Source organism: Amblyraja radiata, chromosome 28, assembly GCF_010909765.2.
Source record: "Amblyraja radiata isolate CabotCenter1 chromosome 28, sAmbRad1.1.pri, whole genome shotgun sequence".
Taxonomy (NCBI): Eukaryota; Metazoa; Chordata; class Chondrichthyes; order Rajiformes; family Rajidae; genus Amblyraja; species Amblyraja radiata.
Genome location: NC_045983.1, coordinates 16,318,507 through 16,344,580, shown reverse-complemented (window position 1 = coordinate 16,344,580; position 26,074 = coordinate 16,318,507). Strand labels below are relative to the sequence as shown.

At 44.5% G+C, this 26,074-nt stretch overlaps 1 protein-coding gene across 1 annotated transcript; it reads right to left on the bottom strand.

Annotated features, from left to right (window-relative positions):
• Positions 1 to 1,245: 1,245 nt before the first annotated feature.
• LOC116989163 (schlafen family member 13-like) lies at positions 1,246 to 26,074 on the bottom strand. The gene is made up of 4 exons (XM_033046388.1): positions 25,949 to 26,074; positions 21,837 to 22,596; positions 13,551 to 14,096; positions 1,246 to 1,390 (listed from the first exon to the last, which is right to left on the bottom strand). The coding sequence occupies exons 1-4, from the start codon at positions 26,058 to 26,060 to the stop codon at positions 1,246 to 1,248; spliced, it is 1,563 nt and encodes a 520-aa protein (XP_032902279.1). The 5' UTR covers positions 26,061 to 26,074.

Here is a 26,074-nt window from a genome sequence, read left to right as displayed (position 1 = left end):
TAGTAGTTCAGGACTGCTCTCTGGTTGTGGCAGGATGGTTCAGTCGGAATGGGTGGGTGGGGGGCAGTGAATTAAAAAGGGGGGCTTGGGAGCGAGGCACCAATTAAATGAAAGAGGATGTGGGAATAATATCCCAATTAAACAAGTTGCAATGGACAGGAACATACTATAGTCTATATTTGAACAAAACAAATTGAGACCGTCTAGGCAGGAACTGCAATGCTGGTTTACACCGAAGATAGACATAAAATGCTGGAGTAACTCAGCGGCTCAGGCAGCATCTCTGGAGAAACTGAATAGGTAATGTTTCCATCACCTATTCCTTTTCTCCAGAGACGCTGCCTGACCCGCTGAGTTACTCTCGCATTTAGTGTCCATCTTGAGAGTAACTGTCATTGTATTAACACTAATCATTAACTCTCAATGGTACACAAAAAAGCTGGAGAAACTCAGCGGGTGCAGCAGCATCTATGGAGCGAAGGAAATAGGCAACGTTTCGGGCCGAAACCCTTCTTCAGACGATAGATGCTGCTGCACCCGCTGAGTTTCTCCAGCATTTTTGTGTACCTTCGATCTTCCAGCATCTGCAGTTCCTTCTTGAACACATTAACTCTCAATGACCGAGATTGCTGTGGATTTAAATTCCAATTGTTGCAAATACTTATGAGAAATAGCGCGCTCCCGATGTCGATTTCCAAATCCACACTTTTGATTGCAATTCCAATCTGATTCAGTCCTGTAATAAAAGACATTAAGAAAATATTGATGTGAGGGCTGAATTACTATCTCGGAGCGGGATGATGCCTTGCTGGGTGGGGATCGTCTGTGTTGATGTTCCAGAGTGTTGGGCCTGCTGACTTTAACACCGTGGAGGTGTGGTTTGCGGAAAGAAGCGGCCGATTCGGAAACTCCAAGCCGCTGAGTGTGTTCTTCCGTTCCAACGCCGGAGTTCCGATGGCTGTATGGTAATTCAACTCTCACTGTACCAATTGTGTGCATGTGACAATAAATGTAACTTGAACTAATGATTAATAAGTTTGCAGGTGACATGAAAATTACAGGTGATGTAGATGAAGAAGAAAGCTGTCTTGGGCTACAGCTGGATATAGATCGACTTCTGTACCTTCTGCTGGACAGGAGCAGGGATAAGAAAGAATGACCGGGATGGGACAAATCTTTGATTATGTTAGCTCCTTCCTAATGCAGCATACGGTGTAGACGGAGGCATTGGCCAGTTGAACTGGGCTACATGTAGAACTGTCCGAATTTCTTTGTTCTCGGCAGTGCTGTTCCAAACCAAGCTGTGATGCAACCAGACAATATGCAGGAGTCACGGAAGACATGCTGAATTTCATCCATGTCCACAGGAAGTAGTTGGTCCATGATACATCTTTGGTAATATGAACACCAAGAAAATTGAAGTTCTCAACCATTAACACATATACGCACCACATTATGCTCCATCATTTGTCTGCACACATAACCTATCTGTTTCCCACTGCAGCCTCTGTATTGTCACGACTATTAAAATAAAAATGGATACAAAGTGCTGGAGTAATTCAGTCTGAAGAAGAGTCCCGACCCGAAGAGTCCATGTTCTCCAGAGATGCTGCCTAACCCACCAAGTTGCTTCAGCACTTTGTCTTTTTTTGTAAACCAACATCTGCAGTTCTTTGCATCCAAAATAATACTTTATCCTTTTCACTGTAATTATAGACAATAGGTGCAGGAGTAGGCCATTCGGCCCTTCGAGCCAGCACCGCCTTTCAATGTGAGATCATGGCCGATCATCCCCAATCAGCACCCAGTTCCTGCCTTCCCCCCATATCCCCAGATTCCGCTATCTTTAAGAGCCCTATCTAGCTTATATGTTACTAAGAACTACAGTTTTATTTACAATAGAGTTACAACTGATTGGTGCAGTTTGGGAGCAACATATGAAACCAGTCAGCTCCTGCTTTTCATAGACAATTGGCTTCCGAACAATGTAATGAATTGAGAAAAAATAAAAAACAGATGAGACACAAGAGATTGCAGATGCTGGAATTTCCAAATTGTAGGAGGAACTCAGCAGGTCTAGCAGCATCTGTGGCAAACATTGGGTAGGAAAGTACTGCAGATGCTGGTTTACACCGAACATAGGTACAAAATGCTGGAGTAATTCAGCAGGTCAGGCAGCATCTGAGAAAATAAATAAGTAACGTTTCGGGTTGAGATCCCCATCCTCGGAGTTTCGGGAGAGGCCAAACATCGAGTTTCGGGTTGAGCCTCCTACATCACTTTACGGATCTGCTGTTATGAAGTTCATTGAATGCAGATAGGTGGGGCTATTCAGTTAACTTCCAGCTCCATCCGTCCACTAGCGCTGCCAAGAAAAAGGCGCCAAGCTTGAACGTAGAAATCAATAAAAACAGCTAGATTAAAACTGGCCTCTAAAAGAGTTGCCTCCAAATTATGTGAGAAGTGAATGAGAAATTAGATAACACAGAATTAGTGTGAATAAATGATCGATGGTCAGATTGGACTTGGTGGGCCGAAGGGCCTGTTTCCATTTTGCACCTCCACACTAAAAATAATAAAATATTATTCTATATTTTCAAACCACTTGAGTTACACAAGTAATTCCCTGCGGCCTGAAACTGAAACAAGAGCGGCCAGGACAGAGCAATGAAACAAGGGGAAAGGCAATAGCGCTGGAGAGAGTGAAATAGACGAGTCTGGGCGCCAGTTTTGAAAAGCGGTTTCTCGCGGAGATTCGCTGATCCTGAACCGGGCCCATCACGGCGCGTGGGCATAACCCTAAATAGGATCAAAATGCATCGGAAGGAACTGCACCGAAGTTAGACACACAATGCTGGAGTGACTCTGCAGCATTTCTGGAGCGAATCTCTTCTCCAGAGAAGCTGCCTGTCCCGCTGAGTTACTCCAGCATTCTGTGTTTCTCTGGGATCAAAATGCAATTGTATTAACACTAACCTTCGATTATCAAAGGGGGAAAAATAGATCGCCTTTGGATTTCGACTGTTGCGATTACTCGTGCGAATTACTGAACTCCTTAAGCGAAAAATATTCCACTCCAGTGGTTTCGTTTCTTCTCAGCTCCCGCTCAGCGGCAGATCTGTCCCGACAAGAATGGTAGTGGTCTGCCTTGTTTCGACGAAAGCAATCAACCCGGCGAGCACAAAGATCATAAAACGGAGCGGTCATCAGTACAGTTGCTGACTCACAGCGCCAGGGACCCAGCTGTAATCCTGACCGTGGGTGCTGTCTGTACGGAGTTTGGACGTGCTTTCTGTGACCACATGGATTTCCTCTGGGTGCCCCAGTTTCCTCCCGGGTTTGTAGGTTAATTAGCTTCTGTAAATATTTGTCCCTGGTGTGGACTGGAACTAGTATATGGGTGATCGTTGGTTGGCAGAGACTCAGTGGGCTGAAGGGCCTGTTTCATCGCTGCATCTCTAAACTAAACTCCAAACTACAATAATAGAGACACAAGGAGCTGCAGATGCTGGATTCTTAAACAAGAAACACAATTGATGACCAAGAAACACAAGATATCGGAGGAACTCAACGAGTCGGGCAGCATCTCTGGCGGACAGGACCCGTCTTCAGGGTGAAATATCGCCTCTTGGTAATGGCTACCATCTTGACTGCTGTAATCCTTCAGGGGAAGATGCTCCCATCATTCTAATGTAGAGAATGTTACTGACCCCCCACCACCACCATGTAAGGTCATCGGGACAAAGGGCGTGACGCACGGAGCAGCCCAATCCTTTTGGAGGACATGGCAGCTTCCGGCATACATTGTTAACACACGAAATGCGTACTTTCATACCTGGTAAAAACTGCCGAAATGGTCAAGTTTTGCGCTGTAAATAATTGTGATGGGTGACTGAGCGCTGTGAACTAAATGCTCTAGTATCTTTGCTCTGAAGCCGAGCACCAAGGTGTAAGCAGCTGAAGGAGCGCATCCCTCAGGACAGCCCCCACTCTCCTCCCGGGGTCAGCGATGTCCAGCCACGGCCGCACTGTTATGGGCTGTGGGTCGGCAGCGCCCACACACGGGGCCGGGTGGAGCAGGGCCGCGGCTCCGGGCAGCGGACACACGGGGACATCGCTCCATAGATGCTGCTGCACCCGCTGAGTTTCTCCAGCATTTTTGTGTACCATAGTAAGTGCTTACCTGACGTTCACCGCGTGTACTCCAGAAGGCGTTGCATGGCAACAGTACGGGTCACGGGTAGTGACCTCGACTGCCATGCAACCTCCCTATAGGGTGATTTCACGAAAGGTCACTGGATCATAGATCCTCACCCACGTGACCGCAAAATCCAACTGGGGTACAAGCGTCACTTCCGGTACATGTTATTGATGCTGAAAACGCGAACTTTAAAACCTGTTAAAAACCGCGAAAACGTCCCGTTTTTGAGCTGTAAATAACTGTGCCAGTCGGGGTGACCGTGAGACACTGTTATCTTACTTTAGAGTCCAGAAGATAAAGAAAAACGAAGGTAAATACAAGAGGGAGCTGAAGGGCAAAAACAGCGGAAGTGGTTAGCAAACATTGGCCGTGGAGATATAAAGATAGAAAATATCGGGAATTATCGCGTTTGCTCGCTGCATTTCATCAAAAGTAAGGCATTATGTTTTATCTTTATTCATTTGTTATATAAAAAGTTTTAAAAGTGAAAAATCCATCATTAAAATTGCAAAATCTTCCATGGTTCTCAGGTGGGGTTTAACATGCAAAAAGAAATGCTTCTGAAGCTACATTTACCATTTAAATAATCGTAAACCATAAATGCGTTTTGAAATGAATTTTACTCAGATGCAAGCTAAGGAATGGGATAATTGTCAGCTATTAATTGGATAATAATAATAAAATGTCCTGATTTTGTCCAATTTACAGCTGACAATTATCCCATTTCTTAAGAAATTGATAGATGTTTAGATCTAGTAATTGAATTTTGTAATTAGCTGCAATTAGGTAACTAACTAATTATACGCTTTAATTTCAGGTCATCCAAGTAAGATTGTTTCATATTTGTTTCAGAATGCTTCAATCTATAATAACTGAAATTTTCATTCAGTACTCTTAATTTTTAAGAAAGTTATGGGCTTTTAAATGTTCGATCACAGCTTTTGAGTTAAGTCAATGGAAAAGCAATAGTGAACAAGGTGCTAATTTCCGAGTATGAAAATGGACATCACCTTTTTAATACTGAAGATATGAAAGTGAATTAGGTGTCAAATTAAACTTCTTTGTATGCTTTATCTGATGGGATAAATTGCAGACTTGATTTTTAAAATCTCAAAATTTTGTAACATTGCTACAGACAGCACCCGTAGTCAGATCGAACCTGGTCTTTGGCATTGTGAGACAGCAACTCTACCGCTGCCCACTGTGCCGCCCTGTGGTCACACTACACACAGCTGTGGTCACAATACAGAGAATACAAATGGCTTCCCAAGTTACTCAGGATCTTTGCCCTTAAACCCACCTTAAACCCTTGCTCACTGGTCCTTCACCAATTGGTTCTTTTGATTTAGCCATTAAAGCCTTTCATGAGTTAGAACCTCTACCAAATCTACAACTGAGGTCTTTCATTCCTTCCATCATTCTAGTTATCTCTACTCAGTTGGTGGCATCCTTGTCTCTGCGTCATAAGGTTGTGAGTTCAAATCTTGTGTCCGACACATAGGCATGGAAATCCAGGCTGACTTTTCAGTGCCATCCAGTACTAAGCGAGCACTACAACAGTGGTGTCGACTTTTGAATAGGACATTAAACAAGGTCCTCACCTCAGTATTAGGTGGATATGAGATCACATGACTACACTGAAGAATTGCGTGCAAATTGAACAGTATATATTTAATATATATTACAATAGACAACCACCATAGTGCCGGTGCCGAAAAAGTCCAAAATCACCAACCTCAACGACTACCGGCCGGTTGCCCTGACTCCAATCCCCATGAAGTGCTTCGAAAGGCTGGTCCTCTCCCATATTAAATCCAGCATCCCTGCCTCACTGGACTCCCATCAATTTGCATACAGGGCAAATAGATCGACAGAGGATGCCATCTCTCTGGCCCTTCACACTGTCCTGACTCACCTGGACAGACAGGGCACGTATGTGAGGATGCTCTTCATTGACTATAGCTCTGCATTCAATATGGTCATCCCCACCAAGCTCACCACCAAACTCCACCAGCTAGGCCTCAGCTCACCGATATGCGCTTGGATCCTGAACTTTCTCACGGAGCGACCGCAGGCAGTGAGACTGGGCCCGCACCTGTCCTCCACCATCACCCTGAGCACCGGCACACCACAGGGTTGTGTACTAAGCCCCATGCTCTACTCCCTCTTCACTCACGACTGTGTCCCTGCATTCGACACCAACACCATCGTGAAGTTTGCAGACGACACAACAGTGATTGGGCTGATCACCAACGTTGATGAAACAAAATACAGAGCGGAGGTGCAGAACCTGGCGGACTGGTGCGCCAATAACAACTTGGCACTAAACACCTCCAAGACCAAGGAGCTGATCATTGACTTCAGGAGGTCCCATTCTGGAGAATACGCCTCAATCTCCATTTATGGGGAAAGTGTGGAGAGAGTGTCCAGCTTTAGGTTTCTGGGCACTCACATTTCAGAAGACCTCACATGGTCCACAAACACCGCCGCGCTGGTCAAGAAGGCACAGCAACGACTGTTCTTCCTGAGGACATTAAAAAAGACTGGTCTGCCCCAACAGCTGCTGACAACGTTCTACCGCTGCACCACATACTAACGTATGGCATCTCTGTGTGGTATCTCAGCTGCACGGAGGCGGAGAGGAGAGCTCTTCAGCGCGTCGTCAACAGAGCACAGAGGATCATCGGGACAGAGCTACCAGCCTTGGAGGGCATCTACCACACGCGGTGCCTCAGGAAGGCCCTCAGCATCCATAAGGACTCATCACACCCCTGCCACGGTCTGTTTCAACTACTTCCCTCCGGCAGACGTTACAAGGCCTTCTACGCCCGAACCTCCAGACTCAGGAACAGTTTCATCCCAAGAGCTATAGCGGCTCTGAACCGGCCCTAATGAGTGCCCCCCCACCCACCTCCTTTGGACAGTCTCCCTCAGATGGTCACGTCAATCAATTCAGCTTGTTTATTTATGTATTGTATTTATTTACCTTTCTTGGACATCAGTGGAGCTGCACACTAAATCTCGTTGCACTGACGTGCAATGACAATAAAAGATATATTATTATTATTATTATTATTTTAATTAGGAGAGTTGTTGCCTCACAGCTCCGGTGACCCAGGTTGAGCAGAGAGTTGAGGAAGACGGCGCCGCTGGTGACGATGGATAAGAGGAGTGAGCTGGTAGGAGAGAGAGCCGGTAGGGTACTGCCCAAAGATTCTAGTACTGCCTCCAGCGCCTTCAATTTTGGCTGAAGCAGGCGACCTGGAAAACATAGCGGTCGAGGGCGACAGAGGCAGTCTGGAGCATACCTGGATCGGGTGGGACTCCAGTACCTCCAGCATGTGGACCGGACTTTGGACTTTTTTGTAAACGGTGCCAAAATATCACAACTCGTACGTGCAATGCAGTGTTTACGTGACAATAATGTACCATTGAACTGTAACCTTGGGTGTACCTGGAGTTTACACTTTCTTGCTATGACTCATGGTTTGCCCTTGTGTTTTTTTTAAATTATACATATACTTTTATTCAAAATAATATATATAAATATGCAAATTAGCACAATCAAAGACTGCCTATGTTGACAGTTTTACAAACAAACGATCATCAAAACACCAGGGTTCACGGAAGGCCCTGGGTGTTCCAGCTCCCTCCCACACCCTAAAGTTTGCGGTTTGGAGCTTTTATTGGCCACTGCAAATTACCCCTGGAATGAAGGTAAATGTTGATGCAAATGTGCGGGGTAACTGAAAAATTATTTGGGGTTTAGGATCGAGCTAAATTAGCCTGATTGTGAAATGGCCTCCTTTTATATCCTGAGGAAATATAACATCAAATTAAGAGTCTTCGTTTGTCCTGTAATATCCGGACATTTACAACGTAAGAAGGAACTGCAGATGCTGGTTTACACTGAAGATAGACACAAAATGCTGGAGTAACTCAGCAGGTCAAGCAGCATATCTGGAGAAAAGGAACAGGTGATGTTTCGGGTCGAGACCCTTCATCAGATTCCTTTTCTCCAGAGATGCTGTCTGACCCGTTGAATTACGCCAGCATTTTAAATCATAAGGTCACAAGTGATAGCAGGTTTAGGCCATTTGGCCCATAAAACTACGCCATTCAATCATGGCTGATCTATCTCTCCCTGCTAACCCTATTCTCCTCCCTTCTCCCCATAATCCCTGAGACCCATACTAATCAAGAATCTATCTATCTCTGCCTTAAAATTATCTATTGGCGGCCTCCACTGCCTTCTTTGGCAAAGAATTCCACAGATTCTCCACCCTCTGACTAAAGAAATTCCTCCTCATCTCCTTCCGAAAGGAACGTCCTTTAATTCTGAGGCTATGACCTCTAGCCCTAGACTCTCCCACATCCACTCTATGCAAGTCTATCCGAACATTTACTTGTGTACAATCTAGAATCCTGCTCCTGGATTCTGCTTTAAAATGGTCCCCTTAATTAATTCTGCCTTCTTCACTGTTCTCAACAAAATGTATTGCTCCACAATCTACTGCTGAATTTCTTCACCCCGGGCCCATTTTTCTACAATGTATATTATCGGCCATCTGTTCGCATCGTCTATAGAGTTTACGATAGGCTGTGTGTACCCAGCACCTTCTGCCTACAGCCTGAACATACCAAAAACACCTCACAGAATTCTATTTTGTAAGAGTTATATTAATCATGCCTTCTTTATCATCAATTAATATTTCGCGATGGGAAGCTCCTGAATCAATGCATAATTCTTTTGAATAGCTTTCTAGCTGATACCAAGAGAATTAACTCTTAAAAATCAGAGGAATCACACCATTAAGAGCTAGCTGTTCACTATCACTTGGGACTGTTTACTGATTGTGATCGATCCATACTTAACATATTGTGTTCCTCAGTTTGGGCTGGTTTACACAGTGCCCTTAGTCAGGCCCATCACATTGAATGCCCTTATTGGGTTAGTGGGATACGGCGTGGAAGCTGGCCCTTCGGCCCACCAAGTTAGTGCCGACCAGCAATCACCCATACACTAGTTCTATCCTACACACTAGGGACTATTTACAGAAGCCAATTAACCTACAAACCTGGACATCTTTGGAATGTGGGAGGAAACCGGAGCACCCAGAGAATACTGCGGACACAGGGAGAACATACAAACTCCACACAGACAGCACCCGTAGTCAGGATCAAACCCGCGTCTCCACCACTGTAAGGCAGCAACTCTACCGCTGCACCACTGTGCCTCCCTAGCCTGATTCCAATATGTGTGCCTATTAGAAGAGTAAAGATGATACCGGGATTCGGAGATCTTCAAGGGGATCACAAGGTAAATATGAAATTTCAACTGATTAGGATTTAGATTTGGAGACCTCTGATGCCTAATTTGTTGTTAATAACCAATTGAGTTGAATACTCACAGCTGATACTCAAATCGAGCATCAGTATTTCACTCTTAAGGAGGATCACAACACGGAGAGAACCAACCTTAAGCCATAATTAACAGTTAGTTTATTGAAAGCCTTTGGTTTATACATATTTGAACATGGAAAGATAACGCAGCCAATCACGTATTCAACCGTTCAGAATTAATGTACGAGTACAATGAAATAAACAATTTCTTGAATATAATGCTTGATTGGAAAGTTCATTATGCAAAATGACACATAACATTGTGCATAGACCAAAAGCAGCAAAAACATTTTAATCAAAATTGGAAGCAATATATTTTTGGATAAAATGGTCACTAATGATATTTACCCCACAATGGAAAACATGGGTTTAGCTCTGCGGACAATCCCTTTAATTAGCTTTGCTCCTCAGAGAGAGGCATCATCAAAAATTACTTAATAATGAAATTTATTACATATAAAATTAAATGGCACAAGAGGTCGTGCAGATTTTGCTGCTCTTCGTAAAATAATCGCATCTGTCCCATTCACTCCCTTTCTCAATAATCCTGCATATCATTCATTCACATCCCCATCTAATTCCCTTCTGAAAGACTCGATTAGCTCAGTTTTCACCAGCCGAACAGGATGTGAACGCTAGATCACACCTGCTGGCTGCATAAACATGATTGCTATATACAGATATATAAAAGCAATGGTTATGGCAGGAACTCCTGGGCACACCTATCATCGTCCAGTCTGATAAACAACCTCCTGCCTTCAGCTAATCTCCTGTGTTTGCATTTACTGGTCTTTTAATTCCAAACCAGTCTGGCCTTTGGATGTACTTTCTCGTGTCTCCTGAAAATCCATGTAAATGGCATCGGCTATTCTCCTTCATCAACTTTCTCTTTTACCTACTGGCATTATTTTCCGCAAACATTGTTCATGAGCTCAACTATTTTATGTTCCAAAGAAATGTAATCAGATTAGACAAGAAATATTTGCCTTTAACAATCAGTGATGTCTCTTCATTAACAAATTTGCTGGGTGTTTAATTTTAACTTTGACTAGTTTCTAAGAACTTCGTTGCCATCAGGATTAACCGAAGGACCTGTAGTAACTGGGCATGTCCTTGCTCCCCCCATTTTTATTTTGGTGTTACATGTTTGTCAAGAAAGCTGCCTTCTGACCAGGTATCTGAAAGTTCTCTCCTACTTTGTCCTTTATTCTAAAAATAACTAACAGTAACGCAAAATCTAATTTTACTCTAATAGTGGAGGTGGATGTTCTGAGGCTACAGCCTGATATTGATTAGCTGGGCGGAGTGTTGGAAATTTTAATTTAATTCCAATAAGTGCAAGGATATTCATTTGGGAAACTAAACAAGGTCAGGACTTATACAGTCAATGGTTGTGCACTAAGAAATGTTGGTGAATAAAGACTTTGAGGTACATGTTCATAGATCTCAAAATGTGGCAACACAGATATTTAGGGTGGTGACTATGGTGTGTCCCTTGCCTTCATCAGCCATGGCAGAGAATAAAAGAACATTGACATCATGTAACATCTTCATAAGGCATTGGTTAGACCACATCTGAAGTAGTGAATTCAGTTCTGGTCAACACACTGTAGTTCGAATTGAGTGCGCTGGAGAAGGTGTGGAAGAGATTTACCTGGATGTTATCTGAATTTCAGCAGTTCAATTATATAGGATAGGGTAGGATGGGGTTGCTTCTCTAGACTGGGGAAGGTTAATGGGAATGATATGACATAGATATGCAAAATTATGAGAGGGATAGATAGTAATAATCTATTTTACTGATGAAGGCCAACGTGCCAAAAGCTACCCGATCTACCTGCGATTCCACCTTCAGGGAGCTATGCACCTCCACTCCTAAATCCCTCTGCTCTACAACACCACCCAGAGCCCTACCATTCAGTGTGTCCTGTCACCAGGGAGGCATCCCGTCAGGCATGAAATACACAGATAGTTAGAGAAAACTGCTCTGAACCCCTGACGACGCTATCCTCCAGGGCCATTACATTTCTACCCTTCTCTGTATCTCTGCGGGAAGTCCTCTATCAACGGTTCTACTGTATGTTCCTGCCTACCTCTTTCAAGCAATTGTCATTCACCACTGGATTAAGAAAAATACACACCCTCAATATTCCCAAGTTTCCTGTCTTTCAAATGCGGAGGCTACGAGATAGCCAGTTACTGGAGTATACAACAGAGAAAACCCCCGGTATCCCTGACCCTGCAGCAACTTCAGCTATTTCTCAAGCTTCAGAATCCTGAGGTCAAGTTCATGCAGCTGAAAGCACTTTATGCAGACATTGTCCACAGGACCTGTGGTAATAATAATAATAATAATAATAATAATAAATTTTATGTATGGGCGCCTTTCAGAGTCTCAAGGACACCTTACAAAAATTTAGCAGGTAGAGGAAAAACATGTAAGGGGAATGAAATAAATAGTAGAGACATGACTAGTACACAAAGTAAAGGCAGAATTCAATGCAAAACACAATATGAGGCAATTAATGCACAGATGAAAAGGGAGGGGGACGTGGGGCTAAGGATAGGCAGAGGTGAAGAGATGGGCCTTGAGGCGGGACTGGAAGATGGTGAGGGACACGGAATTGCGGATCAGTTGGGGGAGGGAGTTCCAGAGCCTGGGAGCTGCGCTGGAGAAGGCTCTGTCCCCAAAACTGCGGAGGTTGGACTTGTGGATGGAGAGGAGACCGGCTGATGTGGATCTGAGGGACCGTGAGGGTTGGTAGGGGGAGAGGTCAGTGAGATATGGGGGGGCCAGATGGTGGAGGGCTTTGTAGGTGAGGATCAGGATTTTGTAGGTGATCCGGTGGAAGATGGGAAGCCAGTGAAGTTGTTTGAGGACTGGAGTGATGTGATGCCAGGATTTGGTGTGGGTGATGAGTCGGGCGGCTGCGTTCTGGACCAGTTGGAGTCGGTTGATGTAGGTGGAGCTGATGTCAAGGAGAAGTGAGTTGCAATAGTCCAGTCAGGAGGAGATGAAGCCATGGATGAGTCTTTCAGCAGCGGGAGGTGTGAGAGAGGGTCTGAGTTTGGCGATGTTGCGGAGATGAAAGAAGGAGGTTTTAATGACATGGCGGATGTGAGGCTCAAGGGAGAGGGTGGAATCAAAGATCATGCCAAGGTTGCGGGCCTGGGAAGATGGGGAGACAGTGGTGCCGTCGATGGTGAGAGTGAGGTTATTGATTTTGCTGAGTGTGGCTTTGGAGCCTATGAGGAGGAATTCTGTCTTATCGCTGTTGAGTTTCCTGTGGTGTCCTGAATAACCACATGCTGCAGAAACTGTAGGTTTCAGCCATCCCCCACAATGTAAATAAATTGTCTATTAATTCTAAGAAACATTTGTTTTCCAGTTTAAACTATAAATGTCAGAGTACAGCACTGCCTTCTCATTCAGGGACTTAGCACTGTCCTAATCTACACTCCGTTCAAGTGCAGCTGTTTATTAATTTGATCCTCCTTTAATTAAAATACCAAAAAGCAGCTCTTATCACCTACTTAAAAAAGTCAAAACTTTTGCATTCAGTTAGAAACTGCACTCTTTGAAGCAACACCCACCCTGTACTACCCCCCCCCCCCCCCCCCCCCTTGTTGTATCATCAATAATTATCCCACCCCTTTAAATGCACAGAGTTTGAAGCAACTTCAGATTTAATTATTATGCCTAGAGCCAAGAGGGGAATCTTCATAAAACATATGAAGTTTTGTCCTTGCTCGCGAAGCCGCACAGACCACAAAGTTAGAAGTTAGTACGCTCTGTGATGGATGAGGTACAGGGTTGATGGCAAATACAATTGTCCTCTCAAGGCCTGAAAATCGGCGCAAACTATCTAGGACAATAACATTTTTCTGTATTTTCTCTGCATTTACAAAATGTGTTTTAAGCTTTGCCTGTAGTGAACGAAGGTACCTTTCACATTCTATGTTAGTACTACACAGGATGGCTATATCTTCAGGTGCATAGCCTTCCAGAATGTAGTATTGTATTTGCTTTGCTATGTACTTGACAATCTCCATTTGTGTCATTTTAGTAATTATTTCAGTCTTCCCTGCAAATGAGTGATTGCATATGGTACTTCGAGCTAACCTTTTCAGAAATCTAGATCCTTCTATCCTAGATTTTAAACTCTTATTGACATGTTCAAGGACAACCTTGTGTATTTTCTTTGCATTCCGAACCACTATAGTCAACTCCTCTTTCGGATCTTGATCATCAATTGTGGGTAATCCAGTCGGAAAAATGTGGGAAGTTTGGAAATGATCCATGAAAATCCAGAAGACTCCTGGTCCATTAGGATGCGTTTCTTTGTTTGTTCTGAGAGCCTGAGCCTTATTATACCAGGCACCATCTTCATTACGGAAGTTTTGAGCCTCATCAACGACGATATGTTTAACATTTGGAAACTCATCTTTCATAAACGTTGTCCTTGTAACACACATACAATCCAATCTTCGGCTAAAATCAAAATGCAATAAAATATTATTAAAAATTCAATAAAATATTATTAAAAAAACATGATCTGCGTCATAAATACAATTTCAGGAGCAATAAATGGTGAAAGTCTTTATGTATCTGGACACATAGTTTAACACTTGTGCAGATGTTCTAGCAGGACTGCAATGGAAAGCTTGCCAGCTGTGACTTTGTCTCATCTCAGTTTGTCGATTCAACTCCAGGAACCTGAACAACAATGTCCAGTGATACTCCACAGCAGTTGCAACATCCTTTGGATGAGATGTGAAGCCAGGGCCCATGTGTCATGAGGCAAACTCAAAGGACAAGGGAGTTCTCTCTAGAGTCCTGGCCAACATTTGTCCGCCACAAATTGACTAACTGATCGTTATTGCATTACTGCTTCCTGATCCTTGTTCTGTACAAATTAGTTGTCAGGTTCTGTTGGACTACATCGTATAGTTTATTTGAACATCCAGAAGTAAAGGATTAAACAAAAACATTTCAGCCTACAAGGTTGATTATGAACATAACAAGGTAGACGAGGCCAAGATAAAGACCAGACTGATGAGCATTATTAAATCTAAATTGATAGTTCCCATAGGGAACTCGCACCATAACTATTTTGGTAATGGCTAGAGGTATTATATTTTGTTATTGTTGTTAGGTATGTTACTAGTTCTAATGCAGAAAACACTGAGAAAATCAGTCAAGGACAGATCTATTCAGGAAGACCGAACTCTTGTAGATAAAGACACCCCATATGATACACAATAATGCCCCTGTCCCACTTAGGAAACCTGAACGGAAACCTCTGGAGACTTTGCGCCCCACCCAAGGTTTCCATGCGGTTCCCGGGGGTTGCAGGTAGTGGAAGCAGGTAGGGAGACTGACAAAAATCTCCGGGAACCACACGGAAACCTTGGGTGGGGCGCAAAGTCTCCAGAGGTTTCCGTTCAGGTTTCCTAAGTGGGAAAGGGGCATTATGCAAAGAAACATAAGTAATGAGACTGACACGAAAAAAGGTTTGAAATTCACTAGTTCGAATACTAGCGGAGTAAACAACCCAGTCAAAAGAGGCAAAGTACTGTTTAAGAAGGAACTGCAGATGCTGGAAAATCGAAGGTACACAAAAATGCTGGAGAAACTCAGCGGGTGCAGCAGCATCTATGGAGCGAAGGAAATAGGTAACGTTACGGGCCAAAACCCTTCTTCAGACTGATGGGGGGTGGCGGGGAGAAGAAAGGAAAAAGGAGGAGGAAGAGCCCGAGGGCTGAGGCAAAGTACTGGCTCGTTTGAAATCACTGAATTCAGATATAATGTTTTTGCAAGAAACACATCTAAAGAATGACTCTCACAATAGACTCAGGGCAAAATGGATAAAATACATATATCATACAACCTGGGAGTACATGGTTCCCTGAAAGTGGAGAATTAAATGGACAGGGTGGTGAAGAAAGCCTTTGGCATGCTTGCCTCAATTGGGAAGGTCATTGAGTACAAAAGTAGAAATAGCAGTACATAATGATGTTGTGTACAAGTTATTGGTGAAGCTACACTTGGGTTGTGTGTAGATCCAGTCATCCAGCTATCGGAACTATGTCTTCAAGTTGGAAAAAGTACAGAAGAGATTCACCAAGATGTTACCTGGGCTTGAGTTACAGGGAAGGTTAGATAGGCTGAGACTTTCTCTTTGGAGCATAGGAGGCTGAAGAGCGAACATATTGAGGTGTACAATGTAATGAAGGGAATGGATAAAGGAATATGGTCGAATTCCATATTCAAATAGAAGGGGAGCAGGTTGAAACTCAGGCTAGGGTGCTTAGTCTAAATAAGGGGGATTATGAAGGTATGAGGACTGAGCTGATCAAAGTTGACTGGGATAGCAGACTCAAGAATAAGACGGTACATGAGCAGTGGTGTACGTTTAAGGGTATACTGTATAACCTTCAAGAAAAATTTATTCCTATGAAGAAAAAAAGGGGTAAGGGTAAGAACAGTCAGCCATGGCTCAGTAAAACTATAAAGGATAGTATTCGGCTGAAGGCAAGGGCATATAAGGTAGCCAGAGATAGTGGGAGGGTAGAGGATTGGGAAGCATTTAAAGGTCAGCAAAAAATAACTAAGAGATTAATTAAGACGGGGAAAATAGACTATGAAAGGAATTTAGCGAACAACATAAAAACTAATAGTAAGAGTTTTTATAGCTATATAAAAAGAAAAAGGGTGGCTAAGGTGAACGTTGGTCCATTGGAGGGTGAGACTGGAGAGTTGTTGGTGGGGAACATGGAAATGGCAAAGGCATTAAACGAGTATTTTGTATCAGTCTTCACCATAGAAGACACAAAAAATATTCCAACGCTGGATAAACAGGGGGCGGTAGGAATGGAGGAGCTAAATACTATTAAGATCACCAAGGAGGTGGTATTAGGGAAATTAATGAGACTGAAGGAGGATAAATCCCCTGGGCCTGATGGATTACATCCAAGGGTCTTGAGGGAGATAGCGGTGGGGATTGTGGATGCATTGGTGATAATTTTCCAAAACTCCCTGGAGGCAGGAACGGTCCCAGTGGATTGGAAAATGGCCAATGTAACACCTATATTTAAAAAAGGAAGTAAACAGAAGGCGGGTAACTATAGACCGGTTAGTCTAACATCGGTGGTGGGTAAAATGTTAGAGACAATTATTAAAGAAACACTAACGGGGCACTTGGATAAACATGACTTCATCGGACAGAACCAGCATGGTTTTGTGAAGGGGAAGTCCTGTTTAACGAATCTGCTCGAATTCTTTGAGGAAGTAACAACCCGGGTGGATAAAGGGGAACCGGTGGATGTGGTATACTTGGACTTCCAAAAGGCTTTTGACAAGGTGCCACATAAGAGACTATTGCTAAAAATAAAAAATTATGGGATTGGGGGTAATATATTAGCATGGGTAGAGGATTGGCTAACAAATAGGAAGCAGAGAGTGGGGATAAATGGTTCATACTCGGGATGGCAACCGGTAACTAGCGGGGTTCCGCAAGGGTCGGTGCTGGGACCCCAGTTGTTCACAATTTATATAAATGATTTGGAGGAGGGAACCAAGTGTAATATATCAAAATTTGCGGACGATACAAAAATGGGAGGAAAAGTAGGGGATGAGGAGGATAGGAAGAGTCTGCAAAAGGATATAGATAAGCTAGGTGAGTGGGCAACAACTTGGCAGATGAAATTTAATACTAATAAATGTGAAGTCATTCACTTTGGGAAAAAAAATGATAGGGCAAGTTATTTTCTAAATGAGGAGGAGCTGCGTTGTAATGCAACGCAAAGGGATCTAGGGGTATTAGTACATGAATCACTAAAAGTTAGTATGCAGGTGCAGCAAGCAATCAGGAAGGCCAATGGAGTTTTGGCCTTTATTGCTAGGGGGATTGAGTATAAAAACACGGAGGTCTTGCTGCAGCTGTACACAGTATTAGTGAGACCACATTTGGAATACTGTGTACAGTTCTGGGGTCCATACTTAAGAAAGGATGTACTAGCCCTGGAGGCAGTGCAGCGAAGGTTTACAAGATTAATTCCTGCAATGAGGGGATTGACATATGAGGAAAGGTTAAGTAGGCTGGAACTCTACTCTTTGGAGTTTAGAAGAATGAGAGGCGATCTCATTGAAACATATAAGATCGTGAGGGGCCTTGATCGGGTGGATGCACCGAGGATGTTCCCAATGATCGGGGAAACTAGAACTAGGGGACATAGTTGCAGAATAAGGGGGGGCTCTTTTAAAACTGAGATGAGGAAGAACTTCTTCACCCAGAGGGTGGTTAATTTATGGAATTCACTGCCCCAGGGAGCAGTGGAAGCAGAAACTTTAAATATATTTAAGACTAAAATAGATGGTTTTTTAGCTGCCAAGGGGATAAGGGGCTACGGGGAGAGGGCAGGGATATGGACCTAGGTATGGTTAGTATAGTAAGACCTGAGTGATCTCCTGGACAAGTGTCGATCGCCTGGATTGGGGTCGGAGAGGAATTTCCCGGATTTTTTTCCCGAATTGGACCTGGGTTTTTATCCGGTTTTTTGCCTCCCCCAGGAGATCGCGAGGTTCTTGGGGTGGAGAGGGGTGATAGCGGTATAAAGGGGAGGGTAGTGTCTTGTGTTCTGTGTCTTGTGTCTACTGTTTGTGGGTAAGTGTGTCTGTTTAGTGTTCAGCCATGAGCGAATGGCGGTGCGGGCTCGACGGACCTGGTGGTCTACTCTCGCACCTACTTTCTATGTTTCTATGTTTCTATGTTTCTAAGGAAGCACTCACTCTTTTTCCCAGGGGATAGGATTCTAAAACTAGAGGAGAGGAGAAAGATTTAAGAGGAACCTTAGGGACAACCTTTTTTACTCAGAAGGTGGTCTATATCTGGAATGGGCTGCCAGAGGACTCTTTAGAAGCAGGTACACTTCCAACTTAAAAAAAACATTTTGACAGATACATGGGTAGGAAGAGTTTAGGGAGTTACTAGACTAAGTGGGACCCATTGGGTCCCAGCATCACACGGGAGGGCTGGTCACCAACGCAATATTCCACCTCTCCACCAATTCCAATATTGCTCGCCAGTGGGGGGGGGCTTTCTTTTGCGCTAGTGTGGGTGTTGCGGGCCGAACGGTACTGGTTTCCAGAGGGCTAGTATAGACATTGTGGGACGAATGGATTCTTGGGCTGGTAGCCAACTATTGCAATGATGTTAAAAGCCAAGCCAAGGCAAACAATTTGGCTGCAGCCACCCGACAACCAAAATTCATTTTGTGAACACAAACTTTTAAAAAAGGCGAGGCAAACAATTGGGCAGCAGCCACTTTACAGTCGCATCGAGGGACTCACTGTGGGGTAGACGTGTTCAGTGTTATTCGCAGCTCAGAGAGCCGTGACCCTCTCGCTTCCTGGGTCTGGCAGAGAGTGAGGGACTACACTTCTGGGTTTAATAGTCCCTCCCCCCCTGCCGCCAGTGGAGGCAGCAGAGAGAATGGCGAATTTTTAAAAAACATTAATATCTCTCTGATTTTTCATCGATGGGAAAAATCCTCTGGTCACGGAAGGTTGAGGGGGGCTCTGAGCGAGGTGGCCAAAAATGACGGCCATATGTCACGGCGTTCTCACGCAAATCGCAGCACAGTGGGCCAAAAGCGGTCAAGATCAGACTTTTAGCAATATACTAGACCAAGTGCAGACCCGTTGGGTCTGTTCCCCCAACGTGCAGTTGTGGTGGGGGGGGGAGGCGGCATGCAGCGTCACACACACTAACTCTCCCCCCCCCCGCACTCACGCTAATTACCCCCCTTGATATTATATTAATATTATTAATTTGCTCCTTTTACCCCATAACCACCCTATCTACTGACGCATAGCCCCCAACTTGCAGTCACATCTAGCGAGGGAGGGGGGGGCGGGGTTAGAGAGTGAGGGCAGAGAGAGAAGGGGCAGAGACAGAGAGGGGCAAGAGGGATGGGGGGTGGAGAGGAGAAGAGGAAGGGTGGGTGAGGGGGCAAAGGTGGGGGAGGAGAGAGAGGGTGAGAGTGATGGGGAGAGTGATGGGGAGGAGAGGGGGGGAGGCGAGGGGGGGAGGGGAGAGGAGAGGGGGGGGGAGAGGAGAGGGGAGAGAGGAGAGGGAGGGGGGGGAGAGGAGAGGTAAGGGGGGAGAGGAGAGGGAAGAGGAGAGGGGGTGGGGAAGAGGAGATAGGGGGGGGGGAGAGAGGAGGGGGGGGGAGAGAGGAGGGGGGGAGAGAGGAGGGGGGGAGAGGAGGGGGGGGAGGAGAGAGGAGGGGGGGGAGGAGAGAGGAGGGGGGGGAGGAGAGAGGAGGGGGGGGAGGAGAGAGGAAGGGGGGGGAGGAGAGAGGAGGGGGGAGAGAGGAGGGGGAGAGAGGAGGGGGGAGAGAGGAGGGGGGTAGAGAGGAGGGGGGGAGAGAGGAGGGGGGGGAGAGGAGGGGGGAGAGAGGAGGGGGGATGAGAGAGGAGGGGGGATGAGAGAGGAGGGGGGGAGAGAGGGGGGGGGAGAGAGAGAGAGAGAGAAAGAGGGTGCCTTTTTCAACCCAAACAACCATTTGCAGGCAGTGCTTTTTTCCCTCAAACGAACCATATTTTCATTTTCATTTTCAAACCACATTATGGGTACTCACAGCTGTGGATCCATTTGTTCAGTGTTATTCAGAGCTCTGATTGAGGCACACCACTTGCAGAGACTGATTGAGGCACACCACTTGCAGAGACTGATTGAGGCACACCACTTCCTGGTTTTATAGTCCCTCCCCCTCCCTCCAGCATGGGCAGCAGAGAGAATGGGGAATTTTGTAAAAACATTAATATCTCTGTCATCTTTCATCGACGGGAAAAATCCTCGGCACACATGCGGCGGAGGGGGGCTCTGAGCGAGGTGGCCAAAAATGACGGCCGTAGGTGGCGGCGTTCTCTCGGAAATCGCAGCACAGAAGGCCAAAAGCGGTCAAGAACAGAGATTTAGTAATATAGATAGATGGGCCAAATGGGACCAGGCTGGAATGGTAACTTGGTCAACATGTACATGTACTGAAGGGCCTGTTCCAGTGCTGTACAGCTCCATGGCTATCAAAGACAATGGTCTATTTTATAGAGAACTCTGACAGAACAGTACAGCACATCAATAGGCCCTTCAGCCTGCAATACTTGTGCCAAACGTGATGCCAAGATCTCATCTGCCTACACATGATCCATATAAAGTGCTCTGTTCCCTGCACTTCCATGTGCCTATCTAAAAAGATCTTAAACACCACCATTGTATGTGCCTCCACCACCACTCCTGGCAATGTGTTCAGTCCGTAATCATTCTCAATGTAAAAAATACTTGCCTCGAACATCTCCATTAATCTTTCACCTTATAGCTGCGCCCTGTAATGTTGGGCATTTCCACCTGGGGAAAAGGTTCACACTGTCTACCGTATCTATACCTCTCATAATTTTACATATTTCTATCAAGTCTCCCCTCAACCTCTGACTTTCCTGAGAAACCAATCCAAGTCTATCCAGCCTTTGCCAATAGCTGAAACCCTCTAATCCGGGCAGCATTCTGGTAAACCTCCTCTGCACATAGAAACATAGAAAATAGCTGCAGGAGTAGGCCATTCAACCCTTCGAGCCTACAACGCCATTCAATATGATCATGGCTGATCATCCAACTCAGTATTCTGTACCTGCCTTCTCTCCATACCCCCTGACCCCTTTATCCACAAGGTCAACATCTAACTCCTTCTTAAATATAGCCAATGAACTGACCTTAACTACCTTCTGTGGCAGAGAATTCCACAGATTCACTACTCTCTGTGTAAAACATGATTTTCTCATCTCGGTCCTAAACGACTTCCCCCTTATCCTTAAACTGTGACCCCCTTGTTCTGGACTTCCCCAACATCGGGAATAATCTTCCTGCATCTAGCCTGTCCAACCCCTTAAGTTTCTATAAGATCACCCCTCAATCTTCTAAATTCCAGCGAGTACAAGTCGAGTGTATCCAGTCTTTCTTCATATGAAAGTCCTGCCATCCCAGGAATCAGTCTGGTGAACCTTCTCTGTAGTCCCTCTATGCCAAGAATGTCTTTCCTCAGATTGGGTGTCTTTCCTCAGATTAGCACCATCTCCATACCTCTACATATTTTCGCTAATGGGGCGACCAGAACTCCACACTATACTCCAAATAAATGCTAGAACTTGCAATGGTAGAAATGCAGATATTACCTCATAAATATCTGCAATGGACTATTTTCACAAATGTAAAGAACTTCATCTCTTGTACAGTGGAAGGTGTTGATAATTCTTCTGACGAGATGTTCAGCCATAACTGTTTTCCCAGTTCCAGGAAGACCATGTATAAACAGTTTTTTACAGTTCTCAATGTCGTGTTTTGAATGAAGGATCTGAAATTGCTGGAATGATAGTAGATTGAGAAATTCACTGCCAATCTTATCACTTAGGACAGACGTGAATTGTAGTAGGACAATGGTGACTGCTTTCAGCAATTTTGTGATGTTATCTTTTGTTAAGTCTTCATAACTTGGTGGGTACCGAACTTGTAACACATGTTCAGTCTGCTGCTGACTGCTTGCATTACCATGTTTAGCCATTTCAGGGTCTACATAGTGAAGGATTTTAGGAATGACACAGAGTTTTCCTGCATATCCACCCACATTCACCAGCTTTTGTTTGATGGACATGGCTGTGTTTCGTGAATACTCAGTTATTGCATCATCTTCTTCTCTGACAATAGTATAGAGCAGTGGAGCTCCACCCGTGGCCAGGAGCAGGGCATCACATATTACACCATTGTGCTTTGGTAAGTTTATATCAACAGCCCAGCTTCTGGAGAATATCAGAATCCCCTTTCTTCCTCCAGGTTTCATTCCAGGGAGCAGGTTTTCCAAACCTGGATGACCACGAAATAGTTCCTCACAGACTGTTTCTGGAACTGTTTTGATTCCACGAAAGGAATTACTATCCTCTGAAAATTATAGAGTGAAAAATGCATTATTAAGCTGATGATGAAGATACTAAATAGCATTAGAACTGACTCCAACTAGGTCCTTGGTTGAGGTAACCTGAGCTTTGCAAATTGCCACATATTTTTCTACATGGAAAAGGCAGCTCACTGTCAACCTCCCAAAGTTTCATCACTATCCTGAACATTCACGAGTGCCCAGTAAATCTGCCAAAGAAAGTTACTCCATTTTAATAACATATTTATTAATGACCAAAAAACGTAGACACAAAAATGAACAAACTAGTGTGATATCATTCCTTCACATTAGTGAAATACTATTGAGAAAAATGTCAAATATTAAATGTATTTTCTTTCATGAAGTAATCCCATTTTTTCCTCTCTCTGTTTATCTTTCAGTATCCGTATGGACAGCAGTCTGAAGTACATTCTCAACCCGAAACATGACCCATTCCTTCTCTCCACAGATGCTGCCTGACCCGCTGAGTTACTCCAGCACTTTGTGTCTATCTTCTGTTTGGACATGTTCCTATTCAATTGAACCTCTCTTTCTTAGTCTCATTAAGTAACATCTCATTACTAAAGAGATATGCTGTCCCTTCACTCGCCTATTTAGTTGCATTATCAGATTGGGTTAAGGTAACACTGGGAGCATCCACTTACGGGTAAGTCTTCATCTGCACAATGGCAAGCATTCAGTGAAATAGCCAGAGTTCAGGACCAATATGTACCTTCCTGGATAAAAGGCAAGGCTAACAGGTACAGGAAACCTTGGATTGCCAGGTGTGGATAAAGAGAAAAAAGGAAGCATATAGCAGATGTAGAGAAGTAAACACAGGGAAATGCATCAAAGATATAAAAAGTGTCGGGAGAAAATGAATAAGAAAATTAGGAAGGCATATTGGGGTCACGGAATGGCAGCGGCAGACATGGTTAAAGCAAATCTGAATCTAAATCTAGATTGCAGCCTTACAGTGCCAGTGACCCGGGTTCCATTCTGACAACGGGTGCTGTCTGTATGATATTTGTACGTTCTCCTTGACCTGCGTGGATTTTCTCCGGGAGCTCCGGTTTCCTCCCACACTCCAAAGATGCAAAGGTTTGTAGGTTAATTGGATTGGTAAAATTGTAAATTATCTCGAGTGTGTGTAGGAAAGTTTTAGTGTGCGGGGGCGGTGCGGACTCGGTGGGCCGAATGGCCTGTTTCCGCACTGTATCTCTGCATGTCTAAACTAAATTAAGAAAATTAGGGAGACAAACAGGTTCACCAAATGGCAGCGGCAAAAAATAACCAGGAAAGAGTAGGATCCATTGGGAAGCCAGAACATCTAGGTGAGGATTAAAATGAATTATTTTTGTTGGTGTTCGCAGAGCAGACTTTGTAGTTGGATGGTTCAGACATTGGGAAGGAGAAATTGTAGTGCAAGCCTCCACAAACAAAGAGGAGGTACTTGATGCCTTGGCAGGCTTAAATGACTAGATGAGCTGCATCTCAAGCTGCAATGGGAAGCAAGCAAGACATTGCTGGGACTCTGGATGAGATTATTTAAATTGTCTTTGTGAGGTACAACATGGCTGAAGGATGGCAAATGTGGTTCCTATTGTTTAGAAGCGCATCAGGGAAAAGCCTGTTAACTATAGACCCATGAGCCTAATATCAGGGATGGGGAAGATGGATTGTCATTAAATGAGAGGATTATTGATCACCTGGATAGGCAGGGGCTGATCAAAGGTACCAGCATGGCTTTGTCAAGGACAGATCCTGTCTAACCAATCTGATTTAATTTTTGAGTAGCTAACATGTATTGATAGATAAAGCTACGTTGATGTGGTTGACAAGGACTTCAGTAAGGAATTCCACAAAACCCTGCAAGGGTGACTGTTCCAAAAGATTAGTGCCCATTGGATCCAGGGCAAGTTGGTAAATTGGATCCCAAATAGTTTGGAATAGAAGACAGAGGGTGATGTATAGGGTTGTTTTTGTGATTGAATACCTGTGACTAGCAGTGATGTATGTAAATAATTTGGATGTGAATGTAGCGACATGATCAATAAGTTTGCAAATGACACAAACATTTGTGAAGTTGTTGAAAGTGGACAGGATAGTCTTGGGCCAGAAGAAGATATTGATGTCAGTGAATTGGGCTGAGAAATGGGCAGGTGGAGTTTGTTCCTAATTGTGAGGTGATGTATTTTTGGAATACAAATGAGGCTAGGACATACACCATGAGTGGTTGAGGTACAGGGAATATTGAGGGACAGAAGTTCCTTGATGAAAAAGTCCAATCATCCTTGTTGGCAACATTGCGGTAAATTACGTGGTTAAAAGGGCATATGGGGATACTGGCCTTCATCAGTCATGGTACTGAATACAAGAGCAGGGTGGTTATGGTCCAACTTCATAAAATGCTGTTCAGACATCAGCATAAAATACTGTATGTGCAGTTATGTCATTACACTATAGGTAGGATGTGAGAGGATGCAGTGGAGTTTCACCAGGAAATTGCCTGGACTAGAGTATTTCAGTATGAGAAGAGACTGGAAAGGTGAGGTTTGTTTTCCCTGGAGTTTAAGAAGAATCAGAAGAGCGACACAAAATTATGAGACGTAGAGGTAGGGATAGACAGCAGGAAATGTTTTCAGAGGCAGATAAAACTCAGTGAAGTAGATTTCCAGTAAGGGGCAAGAGCTCAAGAGGGGATCTGAGAGGGGGGGCTTCCTTCATCAGAATGGCAAGTAAAAGATTCAGAAAGCAGTGGAAACTGGTCGCTGAGAACATTTAAGAACTGTCTAGACAAGCACTTAAATAGCCTTGGCATCCAGGCTAAGTACTGGAAGATGTGATTAATATGGAATGGTTCCCACTGGTCAGCGTGGACATGGTGGGATGAGTGGTCTGTTTCCATGTTGCACGACTCTATGGCATTTTCTAGAGCCCGGCAACACGCCTGGCTCGTCCGCCGCAGAACTGGGAACCCACAGAAAGACCCAACGGCCGCAGCCTGTAGTGGGGTAGCTGCTGAGTCCGGCCCTGCTCATCCTCCAGAGATTAGAGAACTGAAGAAGAGGGAGCCAGCGATGACGATCACGAGGAGCAAGGGCCAGTCGAGAGAGGGACCGGGGACTTTCCTTCCACGCTTTCAAAGTCGGCAGCAGGAGGTGCCCCCGGGTAACAAAAGTGGCCAGCCTAGGTTAGAGACATTGGTTCGCTGAACAACCCAGACAAAGACCAAGCATGCGGACAAGACTTTGGAAATGGTGCTAACCTGGCGACTCGAAAATAATTTCACTGTGTTTTGCACGTGACAATAAAGCACAATTGAAATAATGAAAGAAAGTCACTGTTGCTTCAAACCTTTGTAGAACTTTTGTACCAGCTTGTCCACAGAGTCATCCCCTCCAACTGAAAACACAGGCTTACACCTCGGTGGTGATGCAGCCACACTTAATTCATTCTTAAAATTCATCTCTGCAGGAAAGA

Excerpts from the sequence above, each read along its gene's own strand:
- LOC116989163 (XM_033046388.1), bottom strand. The coding sequence starts at position 26,060 with ATGAATTTTAAGAATGAATTAAGTGTGGCTGCATCACCACCGAGGTGT. Across the intron at positions 14,097-21,836 it reads CCATTGCAGATATTTATGAG|CCGAAGATTGGATTGTATGT; the intron begins GTAATATCTGCA and ends TTTTGATTTTAG. Across the intron at positions 1,391-13,550 it reads ACTAACATAGAATGTGAAAG|ATGTATCATGGACCAACTAC; the intron begins GTACCTTCGTTC and ends ATATTACCAAAG.